The sequence below is a fragment of the Desmodus rotundus genome, chromosome 1 (assembly GCF_022682495.2).
Source record: "Desmodus rotundus isolate HL8 chromosome 1, HLdesRot8A.1, whole genome shotgun sequence".
In the NCBI taxonomy this organism is placed as follows: domain Eukaryota; kingdom Metazoa; phylum Chordata; class Mammalia; order Chiroptera; family Phyllostomidae; genus Desmodus; species Desmodus rotundus.
Window position 1 is genome coordinate 5545245 of NC_071387.1, and position 22134 is coordinate 5567378.

At 51.8% G+C, this 22134-nt stretch overlaps 1 protein-coding gene across 3 annotated transcripts; it reads right to left on the reverse strand.

Moving 5' to 3' along the window:
- Window positions 1-576: 576 nt before the first annotated feature.
- Window positions 577-16254, reverse strand: TBC1D13 (TBC1 domain family member 13). 3 transcript variants are annotated; one of them, XM_053919891.1, is made up of 12 exons: window positions 16096-16254; window positions 15044-15117; window positions 13167-13207; window positions 12532-12593; window positions 12283-12382; window positions 11379-11461; window positions 8957-9116; window positions 5741-5807; window positions 5048-5211; window positions 4181-4341; window positions 3937-3994; window positions 577-3150 (listed from the first exon to the last, which is right to left on the reverse strand). In XM_053919891.1, the coding sequence occupies exons 1-12, from the start codon at window positions 16116-16118 to the stop codon at window positions 3085-3087; spliced, it is 1059 nt and encodes a 352-aa protein (XP_053775866.1). In that variant the 5' UTR covers window positions 16119-16254; the 3' UTR covers window positions 577-3084. The 3 variants fall into 3 exon arrangements, with proteins under 3 accessions (XP_053775866.1, XP_024418043.1, XP_053775874.1); XM_024562275.3 differs by having other exon boundaries at window positions 5741-5951; XM_053919899.1 differs by lacking the exon at window positions 13167-13207 and having other exon boundaries at window positions 5741-5951; window positions 16096-16231.
- Between the last annotated feature and the right edge of the window lie 5880 nt (window positions 16255-22134).

Here is a 22134-nt window from a genome sequence, read left to right on the forward strand (position 1 = left end):
AGACAATTACGTATTTCCGGGGATTCTGGGCAAGCACTGCACCATCTGCAGTGGACCCTAAAATGGAGAGGTACTATCTTTAAGGGTCATAAATTGCCCAGCTGTAACTTCATTTGAGTAGCAGACCTGACCGCAGGTATTTGGGATAAAAAAAACAAAACCCTACAATGCCTTAAAAAAAAATTACATTAATAAAAGTATTCGTTTGAAAAAAATAAACAATTAGGTAACAAAAATCACATCTGCAAAGACTAACATATTACCAGTGATTTTCTCCGGTTTGTGCAGTATGTATGGCTTACTTTATTTACGTGTCTTTGAATTTTCATAGTTTTCCAATCTAAAAAATAACCTGCTATGAAACCACGATGTAACACCTTTTTCCCGGGTCTGCACTCCCTCCTCCCACAAGCTGCAAACTGCATGGCTGAAGAAGAGTCAAATGCATTCTTCCACCAAGAATATCCTGGCCTTTTCTCAGGCAACACCAAGAGCCTCCTGACTCCAACCCCGCTCAAACTTTTTTTCCTGGTCTGAGGTCTCAAAGGTTTTAGCCCATCACAGCACCAATGCCCATTGTAGAGAACACATTATTTATTAAAGACAACTTGTCATCAACAGCATTGACTCAAAAAACCAAACTGTTTTCAAAAACAAAACAAGAACAAAAACAAAGGCAGACTAACATTCTGACCCTCTGGAGTGAGACCTGCTGAGTTTGTACAACCCAATCTGTAAGTGTTCAAATTCCTGGGGGTGGCGGCTTCCCAAGCAGGAAGCTTGGGCACTCTGGCCTTCTGGGAACCTCCTGAGAGTTTGGGGAGAGGGAATTGCCAAGGGCAGGTCCTTTCCTCAGCCAAACCCAGACACAGTCCCTGTGCTCTTGACCCAAAGTCAAGGAGAGGGCACTGGTCTCAGGCCTGCCACTGAGACAAATTAGATGCAGTGATTCAAGTAGTATGGCCCTAGAAGGGACGGCAAGGGGACAGGCAAGAGGGAATGCATCAGGTGTCCTGGGCAGTGTCTGCTGGGTCCCAGGCTGCGGTCCAAGCCTCAGACTGTGAGGTCAAAGCTGGAACTGAACAACCAGCCGACAAGTTCTGGGAAGGTGGGCCGGGCTGGTGGGAAGCAGTGGGTCCCCACCCCAGGCAGGGTCTTGAAGCCTCCATTACACTCAGTTCCAGTACAGAGTTCAGAGCACTCCCAGCCAGAATGTGCTGGAGAACCAGGAAGGTTCCAGAGGCAGGAGGAGAGGATGCTGAGTCTGACCTCTGAAAGTCAGGAAGCCCATGCTTCCAAATCCTTTCAACCTTCCCAGCCCCCACCCTCACCCCCAAACCAAGCACTTGACAGTCCACAATAAATATCCTGCAATCTGAATAAATAGCAAAGTCTCCCAAAAACTGTGTTATGAGAGGAGGTGGCAAAAAGGCAAGTGCAGAGAAGTCCCAGCAACATCCAAGGGACAGCCTGGTAGAGGAGCCGTCTGGGGGGAGCAGTCCAGCCTGGCCCACAGCCTGGTCCCTGCGGGCAGCAGAAGTCCTGGCTGCCGACTCAGGAAGGCTTCAGGGGCAAGCGGGCACCTGCCAGCCAGTCTGAGGAGAGGATGAAGACCCTTGCTACCTTACCCAGCCTTCCAGGCCCAAACTATCTGCCTCCTTACAAAAGGAGGGTGGGGACTTGTGCCTCCCACTGCCCAGCAGTGGGAGTAGCCAGCAGCTCCTGCTCTAAGCGCGCCAGCCCCGAATCCTGGGAATGGCCCAAGCAGGTGGCCAGAGAAGGGCCAGCACCTTGTTCGGCCTGTTTGGGAGCCACACGGCTCCCCCGGCCCTGACAGGATCCGGGGCCTCTGAGCTCAGCTCTGCCTGACCTGCCCAGCCTCCCTTTGGTCCCACTTGCCCTTCAGGGACTCACCCTCCCTGGGATGGGCCCTGGAAGCCACGGGAATGACTACTCTTCTGAAGCACTTGGACTCCAACCCCTGTAAAGGGTCCCCAGGACGTCCTGTTCCTTTGGGGAAATCTTGGGAAGACTCCCTCCTCCATCCCGGGCAGAAAGGAGGGTCAGAGGCTCAAAGCTTCACAGGCCACCATTCTTAGCAGCTTTTGGTTTCCAAGATTTCTGTTGGGGGGAGCAGGGCCAGGGCCCTCCAGCGAGGCCCTGAGGACTCCCACCCAGTCTGAGGGCCTGGGAGCCTAGGGCTGGGGGTGGGAACAGGGCACGAAGGCCAAGGTTGACTTCTAGGGGCTTTGCTGAGCCCCAACTCCTCATTCTGTCTCTGGGTTTCGCAGACACGAAGGGGAGGAGTGAGGGGAAGAGGCTGGGATAAGGCACCCCGAGAGAGAGGGGCAGAGGGCGAGCAAGGACGGGAGCAGAGAGAGACTCACAGAGCACAGTGAAGGAGGTGGCGGGAGCAGTGAGGGAGGCAGGCAGAGAGACAGAGGAGGAGAGGCAGAGACCTCGAGGGATTCAAAGACACCCTTGCCTCCCTCACACCCACAATGACACATACACACAGACACCTGGAGGATGAAGAGACACACACACACCAACCCACAACTACAGACACACACACACACACACTCAGTGAGAGAGGGACAGAGGGTGTGACCTGGGCCTGGCAGCTCCTTAGCTCCCTCACAGTGTCACTTTCCCCTTGGCGAACCCTAAGCACCAACCCCCAGAAGAAGTGGTTTCTGGCTCATAGGCTGAGCACCTCCCCCCAAGGCCAGGGCAGGAGAGGGAGCAGCAGAGCAGAGGCTGGGAGGGACCTATGGCAGCCCCCAGTGCCCCCAATCTGCCCCAGCTCCAGGCAACAACTTTGGGAGCTTCAGCCTTGCTCAGCAGCCTGGGAAAAGGGTCCCAGGGCTCAAGAGTGGAGGGAGCCAGGGCTTGGTAATCAGGAAGGGGCATGGCACAGTGTGTCCCTGGTGGGAGTGGCCTGGGGCAACACAGCCAAGTGAGGAGGCCTGGAGTGGGCCAGTCCTGTGGCTTCCCCTCAGGGGGATCCCACAGGCTTCTTCGTGTCCCAGAAGCCAGGGCACAGGGACCTTCTCTCCCAAACCTGGGCTTCTTGCTGTCAGGCTACTTGGAGTCTTGAAGCTCCTTGGCTTTCTGTAGGATCTGGCAGACATCTGTGATGGGGTAATCCTGGGCACGGGAAAGGCCAACAAGATGCCTCTGAAGTCAGCCCACCCTTTGCCACCTCTGCCACACCTGTGCCCTTCCCACTGGGACCTGTCGCCATGCTAGACCACAGGTTATCAACACCCCCATTCTGCCCTAACCCCCACATTTAGCACCATCCACAGGGTCTCAGAGCCCTTCCGTAGGACCAGGCCCACTCTGCCTCACCTCTCCCCGCCGGGCACAGGGCTAAGGACCATACATTAGCTCCCTGAGGCACCTCAGAAGCTCAGTGAGGAGGCTATTGTGATTATGCCTGTTTTACAGATCTACTCAATGAAGTTACTGAAAACCGACCCCAGGCCAGGTGTGGGTGAAAAAACTGGGGCCTAGAGAGCTTGTCACTTGGCTCAGGTCCCATGGCCAGCACAGCAGAACGAGGGTCTGACCCTGGAGCCCTCCGTCTCTACCACTCAGCCCTGCACTCTGCAGCTCCAGGTCTGAGCCTGATTCCCAATGAGCACTGCGGCCTCCGGGGCGCCACTGCGCCCCAGTGTGGTTAACTTGGGTAGAGCACTCGGTTCAGAGAGGCCAAGCCCTTCGCTCAGGGCCACACCACACTCAAGGTCAGCAGCAAAGCTGGGATTCAAATCCATCCAAACCCAGATCTGCCTCAGGAGACTAGACTGTTAAACCTGCTACACTCCACTGCTCCTGCCCCAGCCTGTCACAGCAGCTGGCGTGGGGTGGCCACTGGGTAAGTGTCTGCCTTCCGGCCAAGACTGAGCTTGCCGCTCCAAACCCCATTACCTGGAGGAGCCGCATGTTTACAGTGAAGTCCCCTTCTAGCAGCTGCTCCCGGATCAGTCTGAGGAAAACAAGCAGCGAGGCGCTGGGACGCTGGGCAGCCCTGAGTGCAGGCCCAGCTGGGCCCCTCCCTTCCCCACCACACCCCCCACAAGCTTGGTGTCACTGAGGACCCCAGAGACTCCCTCCAGCCCTGTGAGAGCTGCCCCTGCCCCGCACGCGCCCCCCCCCCCAAGGCCACACTCACATAAGCATGGCGCAGCAGACGAGGAGGAGGAAGTCGAAGCGGTTGTCATCTGCGAAGAGTGAGTCCCAGATACGGATGACGTCAGGCAGCAAGAACTCCTGGGACAGCAGCAGCGTCAGCCAGCGGAAGGCGAAGAACTGGGGCTTGATGTTCTGCTCTTGCTGGGGAGAGAGGGGCGCGGGGTAGGTGCACAATCCCTGCAGGCTGGGCGCCACGCGACACCACGCAGTCTTTAGGTGTGGATTCAGATAGAGTGGGGCCCAGGAGCCAACCGAGGAGGCAGCGGGCCAGGGGTGAGCGCCAGGCACACTGTTTTCTGAAATAAACATGGAACACCACTACACCAATTTTTAAAAAATGATTCTTAACTTAGCCCTAGCCGTGCTCAGGTGGTTAGAGCATTGCCCCATACGCCAAGGTTGCGGGTTTGATCCGGTCACGGTACAAAGAAGAATCAACCAATGAATGAGTAAGCAGAACAACAAATCGATGTTTTTCCCTCTCACTCACCTCTCTCTCCCTAAAATCAATTTTTAAAAAATTATTCTTCACTTTTAAAAGTGAAGTTTATCCTCCTTTTCTCAGAGGACAAACAGGCTGAACTCAGAAAGCGCGTGGGAAGTGCCTGGCCCTGTGCCTGGCACACGATGGGCACCGTACCGGCTTCCCTCTGCTGCCAGCCTGCCTGGACTCCCAGCATCTGCTGCCCGGTGTCTCAGCAGTAGGTCAGTGCTCCCTAGACAGCAGCAGCAGCCACTTTCCATCCCAGGCTCAAGCCAGAGCTCACCTGGGATGCTCGGCAAGTCTGCCGTCCTCTGCCCCTTTCCACCTGTCTGCCCCGGGCCCTGTGGTCCTGGGGGTCCTCACCAGTTTCAGGTAGAGTTCCACATCCTTATCCTTCAAGGTGGAGTACACCTTTTCCATCTTGTAGGTGATGCCGCACTGCGAGTCGTCCAGGCTCTTGATGAAGTTATCCCGGATCTCAGCCATGAGGTTGGTGAAGCAAAAGAAGGTGTCTGCCTCGGCGTGCTCTGGACGAGACGGGCAGGGTGAGGGCAGCTGAGAGTGCCCCCCGCAAATCTCACCTGTGAGATCCTCCCTTTCGCTCGGAGTCTCACCACGTCACCACCTGCCATGGTCAGGCTCCACACCTTCTCTGTCCTTGACCTCTCCCCACCCCCAGACTAAGGACATCACTCCGTTTTTCTCACATCTCCTGGCAGCACTGTACACTCCTCATCAATTCATTACATGCTCTTCTGATGACACTTTTCAAACCATCGTTTACTTAAATTCTTTCTCCCATTCAGTGTCCTGTACGTACATCTCATCCCCTCCATCAGAAATTCAGTTAAAATAGCAAGAGCTCAGTAAACGCCCAACATTCTAGAAAGTCTGAGCCAGACTGGATCTCAGAAAGGATCCAGGCCAACCCCCTCATCTGACAGACAGAAAATGGAGACCCAGAGATGGGATGTGAGCTGCACAGCCTGGCTTTCCTCGGTCCACTTCTCTAGGGAACCAGCAACAAGCGATGAGCGCAGCCAAGAGCCCTTTTACCTTTCCACTCGTTGCTGGGGTCGGTGGCGAAGGTATAGTAGAGGGGCCCCACGATCTCGTTCATGCCCTGCACGTAAGCGATGCCTGGGTTGAGCTTGGCGTAGATGAACAGGATCCGCTCCACCACCTCCCAGTGGGCCTCACAGCCATTGGGCAGCACCTGGTACTCATTCAGGGATGCTGGTGCCGAGTTCTTGTGTGGGGAGCTCATCTGGGGGAGGACAGAGGGGCCCATGAAGACAACGGGTGGCTTTATGAACAGCACATTCTCACCAGCAACGTCTACCATGAAGCCTAAAGCTAACTTCCAGCTTATGGGAAATTCAGGGTGTAGAGGCACATGGCTGACACCACCAGAAGGAAACAAGCCAACAATCCAGGACGTGGGACACACTACAGGACAGCTGGACTGACACCTGATTTACGTGGTAAAAGGAAGAACAGTGCTTCCCTCTGCGGAGAGGGGCACTGACTGGGCAGAGGCGCGTTCTGGACGACAGAAGCGTTCTGTGTCTTGTTCTGGTTGGCACTTACACAGGTATATACGTAAGAAAAAGTTCATCTAGTGTACACCTAAGATCTATGCATTTTACTGCATGTAAGTCACGCTGTGCTACAATTGAGACGACAAAATTTAAATACGTCAGAAACAGACATCTTCGAAAAGCACAACGCTACATGGGTTGGGGGCGAGGGGAGGCCTGCTCCACATGAGGAGACTAGAGAAACACAACACCCCAGTGCAACACATAAACCTGGGCTGGTCCTGGTTTGGAAGCAAAGAATCAAAAATATTCTTAGTGCAACCGCCCTGGCTGGTGTGGCTCTGCAGACTGAGTGCCAGCCTGAGAGACGAAAGGTAGCTGGTTCGATTCCCAGTCAGGATACATGCCTGGGTTGCAGGCCAGCTCCCCAGTTGGGTCACGTGAGAGGCAACAGATTGGTGTATCTCTCACACATTGATGTTTCTCTCCCTCTCTTCCCCCCTCCCTTCCCCTCTCTCTAAAAGTAAATAAAATCTTTTTAAAAAATATATTCTTAGCACGACTGAGGACACCCATCATGGGCTGGATGTCAGGTATTATTATGCGACTATGTTAATTTCCTAGAGGTGCTGGTGGTAGGGAGGAGGATGTCCTTATTCTCGGGAGATGCCTCTGGAAGTGCTGGGGGTGAAGGGTCAGGACACCTGCAACTCACTCTCTGTAATACACAAACAAATACGGCAAAAGGTTAACAACTTAAATTTAAGTGGAAAGTATATGGTTGTGCACCGTACTCCTCTTCAATTTTTCTGAATGTTTCAAAATTTTCATAAGAAAAAGCTGGGAGATAAATAGAGATGATAATCCCTGTTCAGAACTTGTGCAACAGAACACAGGTTCCCACCACCGTCTGCCCAGCAAGAGCCTCCAGAGCTTTGTAAAGATGCGGGTGCCGGGGGTGGCCCGTTTGAGCAAACCCCAGGCAAACCCCGGCAGGGACATGCAGGGCCCCGGGGACATTCACCTCCCTTTCCTATCACACACACACGTGTGCGTGTACGTACGTGCACATACCAGTGTACAGACAGACACGCGCACCGCTAACACTTACCCAGAGCTCTACGTGCAAGCACCCTCCGTGTAATGCTCTAACAACCTAGAATATTCTCTCCCATCGCTTTCAAGATGAGGAAACTGAGGCTCAGAAAAGCTAGGTCACTCATCAGGTCTCCCATCAAGTGGCAGCACTGGGATTTGATCCCAGACTAGCTGACTCCGGAACCTGAGGTCCAGGCCTCGGAGAACGCCCGGTGCTTTCCAGCTTTCCAACAATCTGCGCAGCCACGACCTCACGACCTCATCTCACCTTCTTGGCAAATCTAAAGGCAGGCAGGGCAGAAATGGTTACGCCCCGTTTACAGAAGAGCCATTGGAGGCCTAGGAAGGTAAGCCCGGTGTTACCTGCCCAGAGTCAAACAGATGGTCAGCTTTAACTCAAACTGCCCCACCACAAATCCAGAAGTCTAGCAATGAATCTCTGGTCAGGTGCTCTGCCCCAGGACAAGGTCCAAACCTAAAATGGGCAAGAGCTCAGCTCTTGGTCTCCAATGACTTGAGTGAAATGAAGGACAGAAGCCAAGTCCTGCAGCCAGGACATCAGTGGCCAAGAAAGAGGGTCGCCCACACAGCAGGCCCCGCAGTTGTTTAGCCTTCTGCACTCCGCACCTCCCAGCACACCCGGCTCTCTCGTAGGCATGCGGAGCCCCGGGGTCAGCTGTAACTGCCCACCGCCCCCGAAGCGGGAAGTGCCTGCTCTCCTACAGACATGGGGCTTTGATCGATCATCCCACTGGTCTGTCTCTAGCTCTTCACAGGTTACGGAGAAGGACTGTTCCATTGTTGGAGGACAGCAAAAAGTTTTCAGGAAGTCAGAGCTCCAGGTACCAAAGCAGTAGGCACGAGTTAAGTGATAAGACCATCCATACACTGGTTTGGCTACAGTTTACAGGGACCTGTGGAAGACTGATTCAAATACTCAGCATGACCTGGCCAGTGCAAGCCCTATCCATTCTACCTCCTAAGTCTCTCAGATCTACCCCTGCTCCTCCCTCCCCACCTCTATTCCTACCCCATCTGACCAATACCCCCACAGCGCCAACAGTGGTCTTTTACAGGAGCATGCCTGAATCACATCGCCGCCTGCTTAGAACGCTGCAAGGGCCCCAGCCATCAGGATAAAGGCCCTGCATGGCCACCACCCGGCCTCTCCAGCATCTTCCAGAAACCCTCCCCCTTTCCCTCTGCCTCTAGACACACTGGATCCTCTGAACACACCACACTCTCTCCTGCCTGAGGACTTCCACACGGGCCCTCCTCCCTGTCTGGAATGGTGTGTCCTACCTCTTCGAGCCTCAGCTTAAATGTCACTTCCTCAGGGAAGTCTTCCCTGATAGCCAGGCCAAGTCAGCTCCCATCACACCTGTCCTGACCTCTGAAAGAGTGACCTCCAGCCCCGCAGCAGCGGCACAGCCCCTTCCCTGCACAGCAGGGCCCTCCCCCAGCAGCCCTCATACCCAGTGTTGACCTGGATCCCTGGCTTTCCCACAGAGCCCGGGCAGAATCAAAGTTGCCTTGAGTAACTGCCAGCACAGATGGTCATGGGTCCAGTGGACAGTGGCCAAGGGAAGCAAAAGCAAAAGGCCATCATGAGGGGCCCCAGGGCGCCTCTCACATTTGTGACCCCACTCCGGTTCCGGGCCACTGTCTGGGATTTCAGCGTCGTCTGCTCCACCCGCTTGCGAAGGGTCTCAAACTCATTCTGGGGGTCCAGGATGAGGAGGCATGGGTACTCGGTGGCCCTCTGGAAGAAGGAGATGTCCGGGCACAACCTCCTGAGAGAGGGGACAGGAGAGGGCGCCGTGACTCAGGGTGGAGGCTTTAGATGCTCCAGCATCCCAAAGGGCATTTTAAAACAATAACAACATGGCCCTGGCTGGTGTGGCTCAGGGGATTCAGCGCTGTGAACCAAAAGGTCGCCGGTTCAATTCCCTGTCAGGGCACATGCCTGGGTTGGGGGCTGGGTTCTCTCGCACATCAATGTTTCTCTTCCTCTCTTTCTCCCTCCCTTCCCCTCTCTCTAATTGCATTTAAAAACAGTATAGTCTTCAAGAGACAATATAGTCATAATATATATACCCACATATACCCACATGTATTTGCAGGTACACGGGAGCATATATGTATATGTATATGTATATGTATATAAGGATAGGGAACGTTATCAAGGTCATATTATAAGGATATACATATCCTTATACACACATATATGTCCTTATATATATATACACATATACACATATATATATCCTTATGATCTTACGATCCAACGCCCTTAAACCACAAACATCTTTCCACGTCAAAAATATCTAATATGCGTAAGAGCGTTAACTGTAGTGTGGTTGAAAATGGTAAAAGAGATTTGGTTAAGTGACACACTGTACAGTAGAATATTACACAGCTGACATGGGAAATAAGTGTCCAAGACTAAGTGACAAGAAAAGAATTGAGCCCTGACCGGGTAGCTCAGTTGGTTAGAGCATCGTCCTGATACACCAAGGTTGCAGGTTCAATCCCCAGTCAGGGCACATACAAGAAGCAACCGATGCGAGCATAAATAAGCAGAACAACAAATTAGTGTCTGTATGTCTCTCCCCATTCCTCTCTCTCTCTCTCTCTTGCTAAAAAAACGGCAGCTGAAGATGGTCTCGAGAACGGGACCACATGTTTACAACATAGGCACTGCAGCACACACAGTTTTTCAGACCTCTTACACACTGCAAACGTGCCCTCTGGACACGCGGCACCACGCTACAACCACCACCCGTGTAAGACGCGACCTGTTTCTCCAGAACTGGGTTCAAGACATGGTTCTTGATTTAAACAGGACCATTAAAACCCCTTGGGAATACAGGCTGCCCCAACAGCAGCCCGAAAACAGACGTGAGAGCCCCCTTCTGCATCCTGGCTGGGCCGCCCCGGGCCGGGGTCCTCCCTGAGGCCACCTGAAGATGTACCTGGGCACAATGAGCACCAGCCGAGAAGCACCCAGGGTGGGCAGGGTGGGCAGTGGCTGGAAACACAGCTGACAAGTGGGGAAGGTGGGACTGCAAGGAGGAGGACAGACTCAGAGGCCAAGCCCGAAGGACTCGGCCCCACTGCAGCCGAGGCCTTCCTCCCAGCCCCTCCCCAGCCTGAGGGAGGGTCCATCCATGGCCACACGGCAACCCGACAGGACAGCACAGCCACCGTTTCCTCAGTTCCATGCCAAGTGGGAAAGCACACTCATGCCCACACTGTAGCTCACAATTAAAAAAAAAAACCCACTTATCTCACCCTGTCACTCCTGTGCCTAAAACCTTTGTATGACTGCTCCACGTCCTTGGAATCAAGTCCAAGGTCCAACCCGTGTCTCCCTCCAGGGTGGCATCAACCACACTGCCCTTCACACTGCGTTTTGAACATGCCAAGCTCCATGGGCTCTCAGGGCCCCCACAGGCGGATCCCACACACCACAGCCTTTCCCTCCCTCTTCCCCTAGGCTCGACTCCGCAGGTCTCCCCAGGAACATTGCTTCCTCAGGCAAGGAAGGTGTCCCAAACACCTGGAAACACCCTGAACTCTTCCTTCAGCGCATCTACCAGAAATGCTCATGGCGCAGAGGATCTAACTTGCTGAACACCTCTCTTCCTGTCTTCCCGTCTTCCCCCCAAGGTTCAAGGTTCCTCTGGGAGAGGGACTGTGTCTGCATTCAGCACTCAACCCCGAGCCTGGCGCTGGGGCTGCCATAGAGCAGGGGCTCAATAGCCATCTGATGAAAGAATGATCAGATGAACCCATAAATGCCGAGGACAACCGACACTGAGGCAGAGACGGGCATGCACAGGACCCCCCCCCCAACACACAAACACTCACTGTGCTCGCCAGCCCCGTGCTCAGGCCCCCCGCCACTGGGGCCTGCCCCTGACTATCCAGACCTCCCACCAACTGGCTTCTCACACGCCTTCCCGACCCCAGGGGCCTGGGCTGGGCAGGCAAAGGGCAGGACTGGGACACGCCCCAGAAGTCCCCTGCGCCCGCGCCCAGCCCCAGCGTACCGGACATCTTTGTCGATCTGCAGCAGCACCTCGTTGTCCTTGAAGTACGTGTTCCACCGGCTGTCGGGGTTGGGGTTGAGTGGCTGTGGGGAGAAAACCAGCTGCTGGGCCTCGGCGCGCGAGGGCCCCAGAGGCAGGTAGCAGTCTGCAGGCCTGAGCCAGGGCCTCACACCGATGATCTCATTAGCAGCCCAGCCGCGGCCGAGATAGCCTTCAAGGAGCGGCCTCCACCTCCACACAAATCCCACTCAAACCCCACAGCTGAATGCCACGCCCTGCTCTCTGCTCTGAGGGCATCCCTGCCAGGCAGGGCTCCCCTCTGCCTGCCTGCTGCTCTGGCTCTGGAATGCCGCGTACAGCGGGTGCTCACTAGGGGCGTGTTGACAGAATGAATGGATGAGTGAACGCCGTATCATGGAGTCTCTTCGAATCTAACTCATCAATGCTTTGAGTCGCCAGCTGCGGTCCTTGGAGGACAGGCCTGGGTCTGATGCACCTATATTTCCTGCACTGAAAAGCACACCGGGCGAAGCTCAGTGCTGGTGGGCTGGCCGAGGCTCCCTCCAGGCCACAGGAAGGCAGTTTATCCTCACTGCCGCCCCGATCTGACTCTGTTCAACTATCAAAGGAGACCAGGCGCGCGGAGAACCCGGCTTCGTGCTGCTCACACAGCACACCCTAAGCCCCAGCCGTCACATATGTTCCTAGCTGAGCCCGGGGGGGAAAGGGAGAGACAGCGGCCTTTAGGGGCTGAGCAGCAAAATGAAGAAAGGAGGTATTGGAAGGGCCAGATGGGACCGAGACCGGCTGCACCCGTCCTCTAAGGTGAGGGGCCTTGCCCACTCCAAAGCCCACACCCCTCCCCACTCTGTAGCCTCAGTTCCCACTGATGACCCCTACTCACATGGTCCTCAAAGGTCACATCCTCCCTGGACACTCCCATGTTGGCCTTGGCAATGCCAGGTTGGATAATCATTTCCCTCAGGAACTGAGAATACAGCTCCCTGCAGGAGACAAGCGTGGGGGGATGATTCCCAAAGGCCTTGCTCAGGGGGTCCCGGAACAGAGAGGCACCAACAGGAGGCAAGGCAGGTTCAGCACCACCTGTTCTGATATAGAAACCCTCCCATGAGCCCCTTGCCCTGGGTCTCACCTCTGCTTGGCCAGGATGGAGGTCCATGCGGCTCTCTCCACTGGGAGGTAGTTCAAGAGAATCTGCAGAGGGAGAGGAGCGAAGCTCTGGGGACTCGCCAAGCCCAACCCTGGACAGTAGGTGGAGGCTGACAGGCCCCAAGGAAAACGCCCGGTAAAGCCCAGAGAAGACCGGATGGGCTGAAGCCTAGGCACAGAGGCGTGCACTGGGGAAGCCTCCCCTTCCCTCCCCCTTATCCCAAGCAGGCCTTTCCGCTTCTCTTCCTCACAGACTCTTCCAAATGATATGAGACCTTGTGCTCAATGGGGCTGGGAGCTAGGGCGCTGGGCCTCCACTCCCATGCCAGCTAACAGCTGTGGGTGAAGCACAGCCTTTCTTGTCCCAATACGCACCACTGCCACTGACCTGTCTGGGCAAGAAGCAAAGGGCTTCACCTGCATTACAAAGTGTCCCAGCCCCAAGGGGTCCTGGAGGGGAACTGAGAGGGGCTGAAAACCCAGGACTTCCCAGGAAAGTTTCCCCAGACAAAGTAAGTAAAGGTGCAGAACAGAAACAAGGGGCGGGGTGGGAGGGATGGGTGGGGACGGCCCAGGCAGGAACCCAGGGACTTTCAGCAGAGCAGAAGGCACACCCACCTTCCAGCAGAGGCACCGAAGTCCGCCCTCACAGGGGATGCCTGTGGACACAGCAGGCAAAGGTCACGCCCTTAGGCTGGAGCCCCAGAATCCCCCCAGCCCTCCACCTGGGAGCCAGTTGGCAGGGAGTAGAGTGAGCAAGAAGTACTCCTTCCAGAATCATTTTCCGCCACAAAGGCTACTAGACTAGATGCTAATCCTGTGTGTATCTGTCTCCATGACCCCTGACCCCTGCTCCCTCTGTCTGGAATGTTCTTTTGAGGATAACACCTTCTTATCCTGGATATTTCCTCAGAGCTGCCTGTACCAACCACCACCTCTTCCCAGTCAGGTTACCCATTCATTATAAATAGTGACTCCGTGGCTACTTTATAGCATCCATTACTACTTGGATTGCGTAATATATTTTGTGTACTATTTAACATCTGTAACCCCTACTACTAGGGAAGTCCTACAAAGACAAGAACCGCATTTGTCCTACATTCCCAGTGGCTGGCACAGGGCGTGGCACACAGAAGGTATTCCGTAAGTACATGTGGAATATCAACTAAGCTACAAATGCTAAGTGTGTTGTGACCTAACTGTGGTGAATCCTCATGGACCTAACTGTGCTGAATCCTCATCATAACCCTAGTAAGCAGGGAAGATCAGCATCATTGTCCCCATCTTACAATAAAGAAACTCATCCGCCCTGGCTGGTGTGGCTCAGTGGATGGAGTGCCACCCGCGAACCGAAAGGTCGCCGGTTCGATTCCCAGTCAGGGCACATGCCTGGGTTGCAGGCCAGCCCCAGCTGGGGGTGTGGGAGAGGCAACCGATCTATGCGGCTCTCGCACATCAATATTTCTCTCCCTTTCTCCCTCCCTCCCCTCTCTCTAAAAATAAATAACTAAGATCTTAAGAAAAGGAAAGGAAAGAAGAGAAGAGAAAAGAAAAGAAGCTCATCTGTAAAGAGCGAGCAACCAAGGACTCACACAAAGGTCTGTCTGACTCCAGGGCCCAAGCTCTTCGACCCCGCGCTGCAGGCTGCCTCCCTCCCCCCAGGCCTGGCAGATTTTCAACTCCCTGCACTGCTGGGACCCCTCCAGATCCCAGGGGCCTGCCTGCCACTCCGGAACAGAAAGACAAACTTCTGCAATACCATCAGACACCTTGAGAGGCAGCGGTTGTACCGTGACCAGGAGGTGATGCCCCCACCTCAGAATCTGCGTGGCGACGCGGGGAGCTACTCAAGAATTCCTTGCTGACAAAGTTACAAAGGCAGAGAGGTGCCAAGACGCTATACAGAATACCCTGGGGATTTTAAAGATGAGCCAAGATCTCTTGCCGGAAGGTTAACCACGCTAGCAAGGGCAAAGTCAAATACCGCTGAGGTGTGGCTTCTTCAGGCCAGGGTCTCAAGGCTGGAATCTCACCATGAACCAAAGTTCATTGTCGCCGGAGTAGGCTTTGATCCCAAGCCAGGGAGAAAACCAGCAACTACTCCGCAGCTGGCCAAATTCTATAACACAGGAAGCTTGATGGAATGAGGGAAGACCAGGCCTGAGCTCAGGAAGTCTCCTCCCCACTCTCTCCCTGCTATCTTCAGTCCTCTCCAGCTACTCCAAGGAAGCAGCGAGCATCACTCAGATGCTGATTAAGCACCCTAAGGCCCACAGGCAAGCTAACCACGGCCACTAAGGGTGGCTGCCACGCCTCTGGAAATGCCCTGCAAGCTCAGGAGAGTCACAGTTTGTTCAGCTCCACAGGACCTGGAGAGGCCGGGAGAGGCAGGCTGGCCCCCAGAACTGAGCAGGTGTGGCCTTGGGTGTGTTCCCCTCCATCCTAGCCACAACACTGCCCTAGGAAAACCCCGAAAAGGAAGAGTTGCCTCTTACCACTAAAACTGAGTTCCCGAAGCTTTTCCAAGGCGATGGTGGGCTCCTTCAGGACATCCTGGAAATCTGCAATACTAGAAGACAGGAGGAGGAAGCAAATGAAATACACTCAAACCGAAAGACAACAGGTTTAGTAGCCATTCCTCTACCCACAGCTCCCTTACACTACCAATCTCCAACCTGTTCCTCACTCTCCTTCAGGACATAAAGATGGCAAAGTCGGTCAAGGTCCTAATCAAAGTCAGCTTTGGGGAGTTACGGAAGTATAGCTCACGTTTCCTCCAAGCCCAAAACGTAGAAATATTCTTGTCTAGAGGTTATCAAACAAGCACCATGAAATCAAACACACTCTATTATTTAGTGAGCTGGCATTTATTGGGCACTTCCTGCTGGCCAGGCCCAGCCCACAGCTCACTATCTGAACTCCACGAACCCTAGGAACCAGGAGTAATTTGATCCGTAGTCAACGGACCTGTGTAACCTGCACGCAGGTCTCCAGGCTCAAAAATATAACCATTAGTAGACCTCTGGGCCTGCGGCAAGCAAGGACAAAAGGGTTTTAAAAACAAGTCCTGGAGGAAAACTGAAGACTGAGAAAAATTTAGCCAACGCGGCAGGATTTGGCCTGGGAGAGGGGACTGACGGGAGAATCCCGGTTTTCTAGCATTTCTAGAAAAAAACGAGCACGGGAACGGGGAGCATTCGGAAAGAGGAGGATACTGAGTCAGAGGGTTGACAGGGGAGACAAGGACGGGGTAGGGGGCCGTGGGGAACTGGCCATTGAGGCCCTGAATCAGCAAGACGCCGGGGGAAGGGGGAAACCAGGGGTCCTAAGTAAGAGCGAAATAAAAAAGGGGTGACAATGGGGGAAGGGAGGCAGAAGTGCCTCCACTCCGAGCTCTCTCAGGCCCACAGGCAATGAGAAGTAGGAGCCCGCGCCCCACTGCCCGGGGACGGCTGGTGCATGGCCGCAGCTGCGCGCCCCCTCTGCAGAGGAGAAGTGGAGGACTGGCCAGGAGTGACCGAGCCGGCTTGGCCCAGGGGTCCCTTACCGGCTCTTGTGCAGACTCGACATGGTGTTGACTTCCGGATCCCCCTGCAGCCTCGGTCGCCTCCGCCGCCGCCCCCCAGGGACGCGGGGAGCTCAGCACAGGCCTCCGACCGGAAACGCTGCTGCCCGCTTGCGCGTTCCGACCCGCCCGCCCCGCTCACGTGCCGCCCCCTTTCCCAGTGGCCGGCAGGGTGGGCGGGATAGGGGGGCCGAGACCACGCCCCCACCCCGCCTCTACTAGCCCGCCGGGCTTGTGGCAGCGCTGCAGGACGCGCTAGCGACTGTGCAGACGGTGTGGAACGGCTGGCTCTTCCTTGCGCTTCCCTGGGCCTCACTTTCTCTGTCTCTGTCACTCTGTCTGATTCCTTGCATGGTCCTCACCCGCAGTAAACTATTGCGTCGTGGTTTCAGGAACGTGCTTTCTCTGCTAAACTATACAGGTTTTTTCACTGCGAAATCTTCGACCCCTGTAGCAGGGATCGCAGGGAAGGTGGTTCAATAAACATTGGATGGAAAGCTGGACTACAAGTCAGTGTTTCCGTTACTTTTGGATTTTATAAACAGGAAATTTACTACAACACAGCCCCCGCAGGGTAGGTCGGTGAGAGAGTCATCCCCAGCCTCCAAGGCTGCAGGTTGGGTCCCGGGTAGGGCACATACAAGAAGCAACCAAGGGATGCATACATAAGTAGAAGAACAAACTGTTGTTTTCCTCTCTTTCCCTCTCTCTCTCTAAAACTCAAATATTTTTTAAAAAAGGAATTTATTACAATATAGAAAAGGAAAGCCAAGATTTCAGGATCCTTTCCAAGAAGACAGTTGGCAGCCATACAAAGATTTTATCTACACAGATGTGCTTGTGTAATTGTCCTTATTTTTTAAAATTTCTTGAAACCCCCTCCAGCGCTCACGTGCATGCCCAGCAAGGACGTCACTGCCCCATGGGGCAGGCAGACAGATCTCTGTCCCCTACTCACTCATCCCACAATTTCTGCTCCCGCTATGTGCTAGGTACTGGGCTAAATGTTTCCGCACAATACAAAGATTAAGTTCCTTTACATTAAACATAAGAGATGAATAAATGTTGACTTAATTGCACAATAGGAAAGGAATTTTTCCCAGAAAAAAAGGAATACCAGCCAGGCCTCAAAAATGTTGGTTAGGAATACTAGGAAAAATTCAAATGGTATGTTAGGAAAAATACAGACTGTCAGCTATCATTTGGAAAAAAATAAAGTTCTATTCCTACATTACATCTGACAAAAATTAATTCTAGATGAATCAAATCTCTACAATGGAAAAATCTATGAGACTAGAGGAAAAATATACAGAAAAATGTTTGCAATCTTGGAGAAGAAAGACCCAGGCCCAGAAGACATGAAAGACAAGACATATAAATACATAAAAATTAAGTTTTTAGATGATAAAGTAAAAGACAAATATCAATAAGGGAAAATATGTGCATCCTTATGATGGAAGGTAAATATCCCTAACATACAGAGTTCTTAAATCAAAAGAAAAGACAAATACCCTCATAAAAAAATTAACATTCATTCAAGAAAGTCACTGGATGCCTGTGACGTGTCAGTGGTATGACGGACCGCTAGATGTGCTTCCCAGTATGTTCTAGGTATCGGGAATTTCGTGATGAACAAAACAGACAAAACCCCTGTCCTCAAAGCATTGACATTTTAGTGCGGGCAGACATGTCAAATAAGCTCAGCCGGTAAATTAAACAGCGTGCTAGATGGTGACAAATCCTGCAGAGGAAAATAAAGCAGGAGCAGGTGCTGGGTGGTGCTGCGACCCTAAACACGGAGGTCCGGAAAGCTGCTCGGAGGTGACGTCTCAGTAAGCATCCGAAGGAGGCGAGACAGAGAAAAAATAAAAACGTCCCCCTGAAACCTGAAGTGAAATTAAATTGGACTAATACTCCAAGGAGTATGAATTGACCAACCTCTTGGATTGGTAAAAATAATTTTTTTTAAATCTGTTTTTAGAGAGAAGAGAAGGGAGGGGAAAGAGAAGGAGAGACACATCGATGCGGGAGCCTGCGCCCCAACCAGGGCGGAAACCCTAACCCAGGCACGTGCCCTGACCGGGCCAGGAATCCAACCAGCGACCTTTCACTGCGGAATGACACCCAAGCAACTGAGCCACACTGGTCAAGGGGGTAAAAGTAGTTTTTATTTATTACACCAACATCACTAGGTTGTGGAGAGACAGACCTTTCTCAATTTTAAAGAGAATTTAACTGGTACAGCTTTTATTTGACAAGCACTAATACAATTTTTTAAAAATTTGTATATCTTTGCTTTTTTTTTACTTTTTAGACTTTTTATTTTGAAATATTATGGGTTCACAGGAAGTTTCAAAGGTAGTACAGAAGTCCCTTGTACTCTTCACCCAGTTTCCCTCAGTGGTTTTATTTGACTTTATTTTATTTTATTTTTAGGATTTTATTTATTTACTTTAGAGAAGGGGGGAAGGGAAGGAGAAGGTGAGGGAGAGAAAATCAATGTGAGAGATACATCAACCAGTTGTCTCTCACACTCCCCCAACTGGGGACCTGGCTCACAACTCAGGAACGTGCCCTGACTGGGAATCGAACTGGCAACTTTTCAGTTTGCAGGCCAGCCCTCAGTCCACTGAGCTACACCAGCCAGGGCTCAGTGGTTTTATTTTAATACAATTTTAACAACTTCAGGATATAACTGATGTTCCACACATTTCACATGTTTAAAGTGCACCTTGCTGTGAGTTTAGACCTGCACACATACCTGTGAAACCATCATCACAATTAAAATAACAAACATGCCCAGGGCCCCCAAAACATTCCTTCCGCCCTTTTGTAGCTCCTCCCTTCTTATTCATTTTGTTCACACTGCTCCCCCCACCCCAAATAACCGCTGATCTGCTTTCTGTCACTAAATAAGGGGGACCCTAAAAAATCAGAATTCATTTATAAAAATTGTGTATTTATTCTTATATGTTTAAACTTCAGACACCTTCAAAGTCCTCTCCATTTGGTGCAATACACCTATCGAGGCGTTTTTTCCACTGCTCAGAACAGTTTTGGGACTCGTCAATTTTGGTGCCTTTTAGTGCTTCTGCCCTTGTTTCACCTCTTCCACATCAGTAAAACGTTTCCCTTTGACGACTTTTTTAATCCAGCAAAACAAAAAAGTTGCTTGGGGTGAGATCAGGTGAATAGGGAGGGTGGGATACAGAGGTCATGTACTTTTTTGGTCAAAAACTGCTGAACAGTCAGCACAGTGTGGGCAGGTGCGCTCCTATATCACCCATCATGAAATGGGCAAATGCGTTGAAAGAGTCTTCAAAAGCATTCATTGAAGCTAAACACGGCCTCTCACAACACCACCAGCTGGTACACCAATACAGATGGTTTCCTAGAACACTCACCTAGCAGAGGAAGCCTGTACTACCAGCAGCCTCACCCACCAGAAGATAATTCCGGGGTTTGGGGGGGTCCCCATTATAGATTAGTTTGCATCTTCAAGAACTGTACATAAAGGGAAACATACACTGTGTACTTGGCATTTATCTGGCGACTTCACTCAGCATAATTATTTTGAGATCCGTGCTTGTAGCACATCATTCCTTTTTGTTGCTGTGTAGATTCCATTATCTGAATGTAGCAGTTTATCCATTGCACCTGTTGATGGCCATTTGGGTTGTTTCCAGTCTGGGGCTATTACAGTAAAGTAGCTATGAATGTTTGTGCACAGTCTTATACGGAGACATGCTTTTATTTCTCTCGGAGTAGAATGGCTGGGTGAATTTAAAGTTTTTTTAAAAGACATCGAAACCATTTTCTAAAATGGTTGTATCATTTTACACCCACACCGGAAGTGTGTGAGTTTCCGCTGTACCACATCCTCACCAACACTTAGCATGGTCAGTCTTTTTGATTTTAGACATTCTAGTAAGTGAGTAGCGGTATCTTGTTGTTCTAACATGCATTTCCTTAAAGACTGATGACGCCGAGCACCTACCTTTTCATGTATTTGCCATCTACACATCTTCTTTGGGGAAATTATCTGTTCATAGCTATTTCCCAACCTTAATTGAATTGCTTGTTTTCTCACTGAAATTGACTTTTGAGAATTCTTTAGTTTTTTTGGATATAGGCCTTTTTATTTTTTAATTATATTTTATTGATTATGCTATTACAGTTGTCCTGATTTCTCCCCCTTTGTGCCCCTCCACCACCCAGCCCCACTCCCCCAGGTAATCCCCCACCCTTGTTCATGTCCAGAGGTCATACATGTAAGTTCTTTGGCTGCTCCATTTCCTTTACTGTACTTTACATCCCCATAGCTATTCTGTAACTACCTGTTTGTACTTCTTAATCCCCTCACCTCTCACCCATTCTCCTGGACACCCCATCCCATCTCTTTATCTTTAACCTTTGGCACTTTAACTATGACGTGTGTTGGGGTGGGCCTCTTTTCCTCCATCTTGTCTGGGACTCTCTGTGCTTTCTGGACTTGCATGTCTATTTCCTTCACCAAATTAGGGAAGCTTTCTTTCATTATTTTTCTTTTTTAAAAGAGATTTTATTTATTCATTTCTAGAGATAGGAAAGGAAGGAGAAAGGGAGGGAGAGAAACATCAATGTGTGGCTGCCTCTCGCATGCCCTCCACCAGGGACCAGGCCCACAACCCAGGCATGTGCCCTAGACTGGAATCAAACCAGTGACCCTTTGGCTCACAGTCTGGCACCCAATCCACTGAGCCACACCAGCCAGGTCTCTTTCATGATTTTTTCATATAGATTTCCAATGTCTTGCTCTTTCTCTTAGCCTTCCGGCACTCCTATGAAGCAAATGTTGGATTGCTTAAAGTTGTCCTATAGGCTGCTCACCTTATCCTCGTTCTTTTGGATTCTCTTTTCTTCCTGTTGTTCTGACTAGTTGGGTATTTGGGTGGGGGGGTTGCTTCTTTATGTTCCAAATCATTGATTTGATTCTTGGCTTCATCCACTCCACTGTTGTTTCCCTGTAAATTGTTCTTTATTTCAATTAGTGTATGCTTCATTTCTGATTGGATCTTTTCTATGCTATTAAGGTCCTCACTGAGTTCCTTGTGCATCCTGATAACTAGTGTTTTGAACTCTGCATCTGATAGACTGCTCATCTCCATTTCATTTAGCTCTTTTTCTGGAGTTTTGATCTGTCATTTACGCCATGTTTCTTTGTCTCCTCATTTTGGCAGCCTCCCTGTGTTTATTTCTATGTATTAGGTAGAGCTGCTTTGATTCTGTGTCTTGGTAGTGTGCCCTAATGCAGTAGGTGTCCAATAGGGTCCAGTGGCACAGCCTCCCCTACCTCCCATGCTGAGTACCCAAGGTGCATCCTTCAGGTGCACCCTAACCCAACCTCCACCCTTGTAGAATCAGCTGTGCAGGGACAGGGTCGTGGTGTTCCAACGCAGTCTGTAGCTGTCTACTGGGTGTGCTGGCCCTGGGGTTTCCCCAGTGGTGCAGGCCAAAGTCAGCCCCCATCTGTATTTTGCCCAGGGCCACCCTGCCTGAGTTATAAAGCAATCTGAGATGGATGCTACTTGTGCTGGACTTGGAGATCTCCAGAAGAAGCCAACCTGCAAATCTGGACCACTAGCTCTGGGCTTGGAGCTCACTGAGGCCAGCTGCTGCTTGTTTGAGAGGATTTGGAAAGTCGTGAAGCATAAGCCAAGATCAGCCATTCACGTGGAAAAGAAGCTGGGTGGAACCCTAAGTTGTATGGGGCAAGTCTCTGGGGATCTCTAAGGCTGGTCAACCGGTGTTACACGCCTGGTTGATGGAATCTTAGATACAATGCTAGTCTGCTGGCTCTGTGGAGGGAGGGCTCAGAAAAGGGACAATGGCCTCTGCTCACCATGATGCCAGACACCTCAGCTTCCCCCTACATGACACTGGTGCCCCTCAAGCCACCTCCCTGGTACAGGAGCCCAGAGGGAATGAGTCTGTGTAGGTGAGTCCGTGTGTGGGTTCTTTAAGAGGAACTGCTTGGGGCTC